Below are 12,194 nucleotides of genomic sequence, written 5' to 3'. Positions count from 1 at the left end.
TGTAATAGGAAGAACTCTTAACTTTGAAGAACAATATGGTGGCTTCTAAAGAAAATAGATATTTGTGTGGACATGCTGGATAGGATTATTATGAGGTTATAGTGCATAAGAAGTTTTATTCCTGTATTGGAAATTGGATTATATAATATAATGTTAAACCTGACTCCCTTTTAAATACACTCAGATGCAGCACTGACTAGGTTCTTTAGAACTGTACTGATGTGTTTTCTTTAGCTCGTCTTTTCTCACTGAGCCTCTGGCATAATTCTTACATCCTTTGTCATTCTAGCTGTGAATAATATTATCATGAAGTGCTTTAAGTTTGGTATTAGTGGCTACTGTGAATTTGGAAAATAGATAGAAATATTAGGGGGAGTTTGCAATTGGTATTCCTCCAAGTATCTACAGAAAAGCTCTAAACTTAAGACTTTTCCAGAAGCCCTCAGAATACTTTGATATCTAAGGGGACTGAGTATATTGAGTATATGAGATGGGAAAGGAGTGAAATTCAATAACATATTTCTCAGTCTGTCTGCTGTGATAGCCAGCAAGTCATCCAATTAGTGCCAATTGTATTGAGGGTGATTATGATCTAGGTCCAGGAGGCACTAGCTAAAATCGTCATTCAGTCCACAAAGGCCATGGAGCAACTATTTGACGATAATGACTTTAAATCACTTACCACCCATGCCACATATGAACTAATAATTTGGAGGTGAAAAGCTCCATTTCACATTATCAATCCCTAGGGACTCTCAATCACTCTCATCTTTAAGTGCCTTAAATCTTGTGTAGTTGCAGACTTAAATTTCAACATTTTCAATGATAAGAGAGGTCTGGGATAAGAAAAGATAGTAAAACCACTAAGAAAGCACCAGTAATTTTATTGGCAGTTGTGAACTACATCGTGAAACATCAAAGCAGATGTGTTTTGCCACTTAGAAGCCTGGTTGGGTATTAAGGCTTCTTTGAAATAGTTTGATTCAGCATTGCTTGGAATGATGAGGGAGGTCTGTTTCAGAGAGAGTGAGAGAGAGAGACAGAGGCAGATCTTCAGTAAAAGGCTTTGTGCATAAAATCTGCCGGTAGGACTTGTCACTACTTCCATAAGAAAATAATTTGCTATCACTGATGTGCATGTTGAATTGCAGTAGCTGTTAAAATGAATTGTGTTCTTCCCCCCAAATAAGACCATAGCTGTCATGAAGACTGTAAGTGCTCCTTTCCCATTTTAATTTTCAGGGCTTGTGCTGTATATGGGGATAGATTGTATGGCCTCTGCAGAGACTCTACAAAGACTCTTAGGCAGGGTTTGCCTTCATGGTAGTTGCAGATAATTGCTCTATAAGCCCCAGGATCCCTACCCTAAACTTGTAGTCCTTTAGTCTTTGTTTCCCAAGGAGAATAGAATGCCTGGATAACCTGTACTCCTGGCATAGCCGCCAGCTGCATTAATGTCTCCTTTTATCTTTTTTTAAACCTTATCCCTCTCATGCTAAGTTTCATACTCTCAAGGCAACATGAGGGAGTGTAGCTCATGGACCACCCAGCAATCTACTTTAGAAAGGGGTGGGAAGTAATTCAGAAAATATCTTCAGTTTCTGTGGATCAGGTTAAGTATAAACTAGCCATGCTACACTTAGAATGAGCTGTAAATCCAGAATCAGCATTTGTAGTCATTTATGGTGTTTTTCTACCATATAAAATAAAACCATTTGATGTTGAAAAGTCTCAGAATTGCTGAAATAAATAAATTTCTTTTGGGCTCAGTTGTTGGCAGGATTGTTGGATCATAAATTTGTTCAAGGGACAAGTGCTGTCTTTACCAGGAGCCATCTTATCAGCTTGCATAAGAGCAGATCAGGAAAATCTCAAGCGAGGGAGGGTTGGAACTCATCCAAAAGCTCAAAATTCTAAAACCTGCGCCCTTTCCCCCAGCCATTCCCCTTCTTTCCTTGTCTCTCATCAGCTTGTTAATACACTTTCATCCTTTGAGCAAAACAAGAAACTGGTAATGCTATTTCTTAGAGTAGTAATTCTTTTTCCAAAATTATCTTTCCCCAAAAGCCACAATTCTTGAACTTTTAAGTATTCCAGGAAGCAAGACAAGCAAGATAAATAAGTTTTAGGCTTTTTAATATTCTGAAAAATGGTTAACTGAAGTGTATTAAAAGTGATTTGAGAGACCATATAGGATAATACTCAAAAATATAATCAATCCCTCCCCTTGGTTTGTAATTCAGGAGATGTGTTATCCAGAATCTCTGCTGGTCTTTGATCTGGGTAAAAGTTGACAGAAGATGAAGATTTGTTAGATTCAGCTTTGCTTTCTGACATCGGGTCCTATTTAGTAATCTGATGAAAATATTGTTTTAGATATAACAACCAGTGTGAATTATCAGGCTCAGGCATGGGTTTGAGTCAGTGACTGTAATTAAATGTTCATATTGATACTTTCTTTTGCTGTAGACCTTTCCAAAGTGAAACTGATGAGATTTGATGATCCACTGTTGGGGCCTCGGCGAGTTCCCGTCCTGGGAAAAGAGCACGCTGAGAAGACCCCCATTTCTGAGCATGCTGTTTTCCACGTGGACCTCACGAGCAAGAAAATTCATCTTACTGAAAATGGGCTATGGGCAGATATTGGTGATACAATGATCTATCTGGTTCATTAAATTCAGACACATTGGAGATTTATCCTGGTTTCTGGGGATATTACTACTATGATTGTGCCTATAGATGGACTATGAGAATCTTAGGCTGGACCTAAATAGATTTCATTTCTAACCATCAAATTCTGCATGTACTTGTAAATACACTAAGTTTTCTTGGATTCCTGGACCTAATAAATTTTTTTTCCTTATTGAGGCCTCAAAGAGAAGTAGTTGTACCATACTTTGTTTTTGTTTTTTAACAAATTATTTCCATTTCCCAGAAGCTTCTAGTATTTCAGATTATTACAAAAGTGTCAGTATGCTTCTTGTATGAGGTATACTTCATATTATTTATGAGGCTAAGGAGTATCTAACAACTTGTTATATTTTATCCATTGTGGAGTTAGCTGTTTTTCTTCTAAAAGAGTAAATTAGGCAGCTAGTTTTGCTTTTTAAAAAGAACTCTCATGATGATTTTAAAAGAACAAATGAGAATATTTTGATTTGATTATGATCACTCAGTATTTTGTATAAAGAACAAATAGGTCTTATGTTTATAAGAATTTTTTTAGCTTTAATATATCCAATTAACCACCAATAATATTTTTTCAAGGCTAATATCAATAGTTTATAAACAGTTTATTTGATTTTCACTAAATTTAGGTGAAATTTTAGGATTTAGGATTTCCCCCAGAAATCTGCATCTATCAGATTTGTCTTGAGTCCAGTTGTGTTTAAAGATCAAGCCAACGGGGACTTCCCTGGTGGCACAGTGATTAAGAATCCGCCTGCCAATGCAGGGGACACGTGTTCGAACTCTGGTCTGGGAAGATCCCACATGCTGCGGAGCAACTAAACCCGTGCGCCACAGCTACTGAGCCCATGTCCCACAACTGCTGAAGCCCATGTGCCTAGAGCCTGTGCTCCACAATAAAGAGAAGCCACTGCAGCGAGAAGCCTGAGCAGCACTGCAACAAAGAGTAGCCCCTGCTTGCCGCAACTAGAGAGAAAGCCCGCACCCAGCAACGAAGACCTAATGCAGCCAAAAATAAATAAATAAAACAAAAACCAAAACAAAAAGGATCAAGCCAACAGCATTGCAAATTCTTATTCTTTCTGGAATGTCATTTGATATTGTCTGTGCCATTTGTTTTCATATGAGGAAAAAATATTAGGTATTGATTGACAGACAGGAAAAACATTTCCATTTCTTGAAGGGTTTAATATGGGGAAAGTCCAACTCTGATAATCCTAAGGAACCTGAATTCTAAATTTTCAGGTCATGTAAAGAGATTTTATTGAGCTTCCTTATTTTGCTTTATACAGTTTGAGATTACTGGGCCTAGTTGAATGCTCTATTATAGAATCATTAAAGCAAATCATAGAACGTTAGAACTGAAATATTCCTTAGAGATCATTAAGTGCAAATCATTGTTTATCTGCTAGGAACAGGCTGTATAGCAGAGTGGATAAGGTTACATTCTCTGAAGTCAGGCTAGCTATGTTAGATTTCCATTTCTTCCACTTGCTACTTGGGTGGTTTTGGCCAGTTACTCAGCCTATTTCTTCATCTGTAAAATGGAACTAGTAATTTACCTACTTTCTGGGCTTACTGGGAGATGTTTAGATGAACCAATCTAGGAAAATCTTATATATAGCATAATGCCTGGCAGGTGGTAGACCTTTAGAAATGTTACTGATGATGATGATGATGATGATGATGAGCCTTCAGTAAATGTTACTGAATACTCCTTCTATTACTACTACTACTATATCAGGATTAAGATATAAAGATTATATTAAGATTACTATGGGCCATAATCATGTCATATTTGTTTGGTTCTTCTGGGGCAGCTGTTTTGTTTGCCCTCCATTAGATTCTTTTCTGCTCCCTCAATCTGCATAGCCTTAGTTATTCCCAACATCAAAGTAATCCTTCCTGAGGCCTAAAGCCTACTTAATGTTTAACTTAGGCAAATTAAATGAAATGAGCTTGCCCAAAAAAAAGAAAGGTGAAAGGAAAATAATTTTACTATTGTAAGTGATTGTGCCTATTTTATTAAATGAGCCTATGAACCTATACTTCCTTGGATTAAGTGTGAGTTGGGATTCATGGATTCTCTGTTCCCTCAGTCTCAATTCCTATGTGTCTCTCTTAAGAATAAATGTCTTGCTGGGCTGAATATATTTTTTATGTTTAAAGATATAGAAGTTTTGTAGAAGGAAGCCTCTAAGCATAAGCCTATTACTTCATCAGGTGTGAAGCAAAAAACAGCAACTAGTTGAAATGCTGAAGGAAAAATAAGCTGCATTGGGCTTATTGTTTTATGGGAGATGGTTACCTTCCTAAAGGATTCTAACTCTTTTTAAGTTGTAAAATGTAATGCACATAAACTGACCAACAATAAGAAATATATAATATACACACAAATATATAAAATACACACAAAAAATGAACAACGAAACAGAATTTATCAACAAAGCAAAAACCTATGTAATCACCACCGTGTCAAGGAATATCACAATGCCAGCACCTTGGAAGCCTGCCTTACGCCTCCTCCCGTAAAGACAAGCTTATCGCCCAGTGTATGAACATTCTTTCTACATGTTCCATGTGAGCTTTTAAAGAATGTTTATTCTGCAGTTGTGGAATTCTACATACGTGCATTAGGTCATACTTGCAGATTGAATTGTTCAAATCTGTATCCTACCGTTTTGTTTTCTTGGTGTACTCTTTGTTTTGGAGGCGTCCTGAAATCTCTCATGACCCTGGATATACATATTTCTCCTTCTAGTTCAGACAGTTTTTGTTTTATAAATTTTGATGCTGTGTGATTAGGTGCATATAAATTTAGATTCTGCTGTCTTTCTGGTAAATTGAACTTTTCTAATTAGGAAGTTTTCCTTTATTTTTTCCTAAAGGCTACTTTGTCTAACATTAGTATAATAACATCAGTCTTCTTTTGGTTAGTGTTCAGGTAGAATATCTTTTTCCATTCTTTTGCTTTTAACCTTCTGTCACTTTATTTTCTTTTCACATTTTGACAAATTTTAAACCTACAGAAAAGTTAAAATAATTGGCTAGTAAACATCCATATACCTGTCAACTGAGATTTACCAGTTATTAACATTTTGCTCCATTTGCTTTCTCTTGAAACGTACATTTTAAAAAATGAACTTTTTATTTTGGAATAGTTTTAGCTTTATAGAAAAGTTGCATCTAATGTATGGAGAGTTCTGGTACACCCTTCACTCAGTTTCCCCTAATGTTATTTTATGTAACCTTGGTTCAGTTGTCAAAACTAATTAATACTGGTACGCTGCCACTAACTAAAGGCTTCATTAGGATTTCACCAGTTTTTCTTTTTTTTTAATATGCCTGTATTTTTATAAATTTTTGTTTATCTTTGGCTGTGTTGGATCTTCGTTGCTGCACGCAGGCTTTCTCTAGTTGCAGCTGGCGGGGGCTACTCTTTGTTGCAGTGCGCGGGCTTCTCATTGCAGTGGCTTCTCTTGCTGCAGAGCGCGGGCTCTAGGCGCGCAGGCTTCAGTACTTGTGACACGCGGGCTCTAGGGCGCAGGCTTCAGTAGTTGTGGTGCATGGGCTTAGTTGCTCCGTGGCATGTGAGATCTTCCCAGACCAGCGATAGAATCCGTGTCCCCTGCATTGGCAGGCAGATTCTTAACCACTGCGCCACCAGGGAAGTCCTACCAGTTTTTCCGCTAATGTCTTTTTGCTATTACAGGATCCTATCCACGATACCGCCTTGCATTTAGAATATAGTTTTTAAAAATTTTGAACCATTTAACAGTAAGTTGCAGACACCATGACAATTTACCTTTCAATACTTTAGCATGTAACCCCTAAGAACTAGGACATTATCTTGTATAATAAAAATATATATATATATATATATATCTCTTGCCCAAGAAATGTAACATTGGGCATATATTTTATATGCCCAGTGTAGTTTAGCAATAATATTAGGGTTTTTTTTTCAGGGTCTATTCAGAGATTAAGCATTACATTTCGTGGTCATGTCTCTTGATCTCCTTCACACTAGAACAGTTTCTCAGCTTTTCTTTTTCGGTCTTTCATCACAGTAACATTTTTGATGACTCCATGCCAGTTGCTAGTAAGTTTGCCTCACAATCTGGATTTGTCTGTTTTCTCATGGTTGGATTCAGATTTTAAAATCTTGGCAAGACTACTACAGGGTGATATTTCCCACTGCATCATGTATTGATGATTGTCAGATTCATATATTGTTGGTGTGTTCCCATTACTGATGATACTAAGTTTGATCAATTGGTTAAAGTAGTATCTTCAGATTTCTCCATTGAAAAAGCAATCTTTCCCTTTTGTAATTAGTAAGTAGCCTGTAAGGTGATATTTTAAAATTTATGTGAATATCCTGTTTACCAGCAAACTTTCAGGAAATGGTAGCATTCATCGATCATCTTTCTGCCAGTAACTACATGGGTAGTTGTAATAGGGTGAGTTCTTAATTTTATCATTTCTTCTACATGTATTAGGTATCATTCTTCTGTAAAGAAGAGGTTTCCCCTTTGCTTCCATTTTTTGCCTTTCACCATTCTTTACAAACCACTATGGACTGATGGGTTCTTTTTTTCATATATGCTATGATCTGTTACCATTGTTATACTTTGACTGCTCAGATTTTCTGGAGTTATCCAGTGGGAGCCCCGTTCAAGCTAGTTCCTGTGTGCTTTTGCTATCTCCCCATCAGTCTTGGAACATTTCTTTGCTTAATGGCACAAGCAGTTTCCTGTTCACCTTGTATTTTCCTGTCCCCAGAACAGGAATCAGTTTTTTCTCCAAGGACCTCTGCTTCATTTTAATGGAGAATGGTATTAAGAAAGCAAGATCTGGGTGTTTTGTGTGCTCATTGCTACTAAGTTGTGGGGTTTTTTTTAGGCTTTTCTAACAGGCAGAGCTAAGAAATATGTATATATAAAAATCATAATTTTATCTAATACCACAATTCTTTCTTGCATTTTCCCTGAAAATATCTGTATCTTTCTTCTCACACAGTGAAAATTCTGGTTCCCAAGAACCTCAGTATATTTACTGATTTGCTCTGTTAATAACTTCAGACTTGCCAATGCAGTGCTACTATGAACAACAAATTTACTAAGTAGAGTTCAATATATATTTTTTGAAAAACAAATTTGCAGTTCTTTGTGTCTTTAAGGTGTTTCTCACTAAGGGAAATAGTCAAAGCACTGTGTTTAAATGTTACTTGAATGAATTCCTTTTCATTTGTGGTTTTAATATAAAGTCATTTGTTTCTCTTACTCAATTTTATGGGTTTTTCCCCTTTTTATTTATTTTTTGAAAAAGTAAAGTACTTACACTGTTTGAAAGTCAAAACTACATGCATTCAGAGAATTTTTACTCTCTGGCACCACATTCCCATGTTCTATAGCTAACCATTTCGCTAGTTTCTAGATTATCTTTCCTGTGTCTCTTTGTAAAAATAAGCAAATATTTATTTATATGTACTTTACTTCCTCCTTTCTGATGTAAAAAGTAGATGTTATAGATAATTATTTTATACCTTGCTTTTTTAAGTTAAATTTATTTTTTGATAAATATATGTATGTATTTATTTTTTTACTTTAGGTCATGGAGATCTCTTTCTTTGTCCTTCTCCTTTTCCTCCCTTGCCCCCTTCTGTCCCTCCTCTTCTCTCCTCTGTGTTATACTTTTGTAAAGGTGTACCATAACTCATTCAATTAGTTTCCTATGGATGGGCATTTAGGTGTTTCTAAGTTTCTGATATTTTATAGAACCTGTATAGAATTATATAGTGAGTAACTTTGTGGATATGTGGTTTTGTATTTGTGGAAGTGTATCTTAAATTTATGGAAGTTGGCTTGTAGGTCCAAGGGTAAATGCATGTATAGTTTTGTTAGCAGATAATCTGGGTAAAAAAGCATATTAGGCAGAAGGTACAGCAGGTGTAAAAGCTCTGAGGCAGGGGCGTGTAGCTGGTGTGCTGAAGGGGTAGCAAAGAGGCCACGTGAAGAAACAGGTCTAGAGAGGACAAGTGACCTGTCCAAATCCTATACATCAGTGGCAGAGATGTGTTAGAGCCCTGGCTTCCATAGCTCCAGTCCATTGCAGCATACTTATTAAACAAGGAATGCATGCATGGGAAACAAGAATGTATTTGACCAAGGCCAGCGATGTCAGGGCTGTTAGGTCAGAAGAGGGAGAAGTTTCTATGGACTTGAGTCAGATAAGACTTCACAGATGAGGTGCGCTGTGAAGGATGATTAGGATTGGAGCAGCAGCTAGGAGAGCAGGGCCGCATTCCAAGCTTTTAGAACCAGGTGTGGATAAGGGCTAGGAGGTGAAAGCAAATGCATGGCTTGTTTGGGAGATAATGCTGGGAATGGAATGTTTATCTTGGAGGAATGAGAGAGAAATTGGAAACAGGTAAGTAAATTGGGCCTTATTATAACAATTCTTGGATTCCAGGCAGAAATTCGAAGTTGATTTAATTACCTAGAGAGTCACTGCAAATTTTTAGGTGGGAATGAGAAGATATGTTCCTTCATGTCTTTTATAGTTTGTAGTAGTTTTGTCTTTCTGTTTTTCACTTGAAAAATTCATTCACTTAGTCATTCTGATGACTGTTTACTAGATACTTATGTGCCTGGCTCAGGTAAGTTCTCAGTGTTAGCTGATACTTTGTTATGCTATTTTCTCTCCTTAATATCTTTGGACATAACTTCATATCTGTATTAGAAAATACTTAGATGCCACCCAAGACTTACAGCATCAATTAAGTTTTCTAACTGCTCACTGCCATCCTTAAAGCTTAATTGATTATAAGGTAGGGAACACCCTCCTCCCCTCCCCACACACATGAAAAACAAACACCCTCCTCCCCTCCCCACACACATGAAAAACAAAAAAAAACACTCATATCAAACAGTAAGGACACTGTCCTTACTCCTAAGGGCTTAAGGAATGTGACAAAGGAGTAGTTAACTGCATTTTCACTTTGGAGGACTAAGTGGTGATTTGTTGTACCCCTTGTTTTTCTTATACTGGAGTTAGGTCTAGAGCTGTGCTGTCCCAATAATTTAGCCACTTAACCACATGTGTCTGTAGAGGACTTGAAATGTGAGTAGTCTGCATTGACGTGTGCTGTAAAAGCGTAGAATAAAGACTTATTATGACAAAGAGAATGTAAAACACCTCAATTTTATGTAGATTACATGCTGAAATAATATTTTGAATAAATTGGATTAAATAAAATATGTTAAAGTTAATTTCATCGGTTTCTTTTTACTTTTTAAAAAGTAGCTTCTGGAAAATTTTAAATTGCATATGTGACTCGCATTTTATTTCTGTTGGACAGCATGGTCTACAGACAAAGAGATTTAGGTTAAACATTACTTCCTGTTGTACCATATCAAGCGATACGTAATATCAGTTTGTCCCACTCTTAGTGATGCTAAATTTGATAATTTCTCAAACTCTTCCTTTTAAAGATACGTTTTGATCACTTGCAGAACTTTCCATTATAAAGATACATATTTTTAATCACTGTCAGAGTTTTTGTTGTAAAGATACATTTTAAAAAAACACTCTCAGGACTTTCCATTGTAAAGATACATTTTGAGTATTTCTCCAGAGTTAAGATCCTTTATTTCTTTTACGGTTAGAAATCTGTAGAGGATGTTTTAGCACCTTGCAAATGTCCTGTTCCCAATTTTTTACCTAATGGTTTTATTACCCCCGATCCTTTCCTGAATAAATTATGTTGGAAACTGTGCAAAATGGTGATTTTCTAATGCGAAAATTATTACCAAACCAGACTTGGGTTTGCTTACCTGCTGCACAGCAAAGCCAAGCTACTGACCCTGGGTTGTGGTGAAGGAAAGTGCAGCATTTATTTGCGGGGTGCCAAGCAAGGATAATGGACAGGCAGCTTGTGCTCAAAAGACCGTAACTCCCTGATGGCTTTCAAGTACGAGTTTTTAAAGGCAACATTTGGGGTGAGGGTTGTAGCTCCTGGACTTTCTTTTGATTGGTTGGTGGTGAGGTAACAGGCTTATGTTTTGGGACTCTTAATCATCAACTTTCTGGTTCCAGCTAGTCTGAGGTTTCTGTGCTTATGGTCAGCAGATCGTCACCATCTTCTTCCAGGTTGGGGGTCTTAGTTTCTGCAGAACAACTCGAAGATATGCATCAGATTGTGTGTATATCCCTTTAGGAGGAGCTCGGCCTCTGTTTTATTGCTGAACTATTTGCTTTTCCTTTATTTTTGCATTCCATCACTTCCCTAATTAGTAATTGCCTTAGTCTTAGCCCTTTAGAACTTAGGGGGAAGGTCTAGGAGACTAAAGCCATTTTCTACAAATAAGAAACAGGGAACATGGAGGGACTTTTGTACCTGAGAGGGCCCTGCAAGGTCCTGCTCGACTTCAGTCTCCCCTTTTCTTTGATACTACTCAGTCCTGAGGGGAGGAGGGGCTGGACAAGAAAGAGAAAGTTTTGGATAGAGTGGTTAATCATAAACTCATCAGGGGACTCTGTTTCAGGGGACTGGGTTTCAGTTACCATTTCTTTTCCATAAATAGTTGTCATTCTTCTATAAAGAAGAACATTTCTTTTTCTTCTTTCTCTTTTTCATTTATTTTTAGGTGAAAGAGCTGTGTGGCATGTGGATTGGTCACTTCATACAATAGATGTTTGATTAGAAAAGTTGGCACAAATGAAATTTTAAAATATGGGATCAGCTTACATGTGCAATGGTTGCTCATTCTTCAAAGGAATCTTATTGTAAATCTTTTTGCAAAGCTAGTAATCACTTAATTTCTGTTACTCTTATAAACTTGAATTTTCATATATAGCACATTTATTCAACAACTTATTGAGTGCTTATTAATAGTGTTTCAAACACTGTGTTAAGCACTTGGAATAGAGTGGTAAGCAGAAGAAACATGGCTGTCCTTCATGTGGGATGCATCCTTACAGTTAAGAAGACAATGAGAGTTGTCCAGAACCTAGTGAGTGAAGGCAATTATGAAGCTGTATCTGAAGGATCTTGATTTGGGTGGTATTATATAGGCTTTTGCTAACAACCCTGTTCAAGTAAATGCTTTGAAGTTCAGAACCATAAACAATCATTCTCTATGGGTCTGATGAGAATATATAGTAGAGTTGGCAATTTCCGCCTGTTGTCTTTCTAGTATAAATAACATTGAATTTTTATTACAGACCCCTCCCCTCAATGTGCAATTTTCTCTAATTTTATTCCTCTAGGAACATTTTCCTAGTGTTTCTGGTGTCCGTGCCTCTATAAGACATGCTCTAGAGACATAATTCAGAGGCTCCTAAGACCCTGAAGATTCAGAGCAGTAGGGAGGCGATCACCAGCCAAACCCTGCTTTGTTCACCAGATTCCATTTGGGCTGTGTAGGGAAGAAGTAGCAACACTTTCCCGGCATGCTCAATGAAGTCCATGGAAGAGTAGGAGATTTCTAAAAGTTGTAAAA

The 12,194-nt window shown here is 37.0% G+C and overlaps 1 protein-coding gene across 2 annotated transcripts in view; it reads left to right on the top strand.

Moving 5' to 3' along the window:
* LARS1 (leucyl-tRNA synthetase 1) overlaps positions 1 to 2,863 on the top strand; it is a 65,039-nt gene extending 62,176 nt beyond the window's left edge. For both annotated transcript variants that reach the window (XM_019924640.3, XM_073802661.1), the window contains exon 32: positions 2,470 to 2,863. In XM_019924640.3, coding sequence (XP_019780199.1) covers positions 2,470 to 2,675 — 206 coding nt within the window. In that variant the 3' untranslated portion in view covers positions 2,676 to 2,863. The remainder of the gene's footprint in view (positions 1 to 2,469) is intronic.
* The last annotated feature ends 9,331 nt before the right edge of the window (positions 2,864 to 12,194 follow it).

This window comes from Tursiops truncatus, chromosome 3, assembly GCF_011762595.2.
Source record: "Tursiops truncatus isolate mTurTru1 chromosome 3, mTurTru1.mat.Y, whole genome shotgun sequence".
Taxonomy (NCBI): Eukaryota; Metazoa; Chordata; class Mammalia; order Artiodactyla; family Delphinidae; genus Tursiops; species Tursiops truncatus.
The sequence above is the reverse complement of the archived record's forward strand: the minus strand, read 5'-3'. Positions and strand labels throughout refer to the sequence as shown.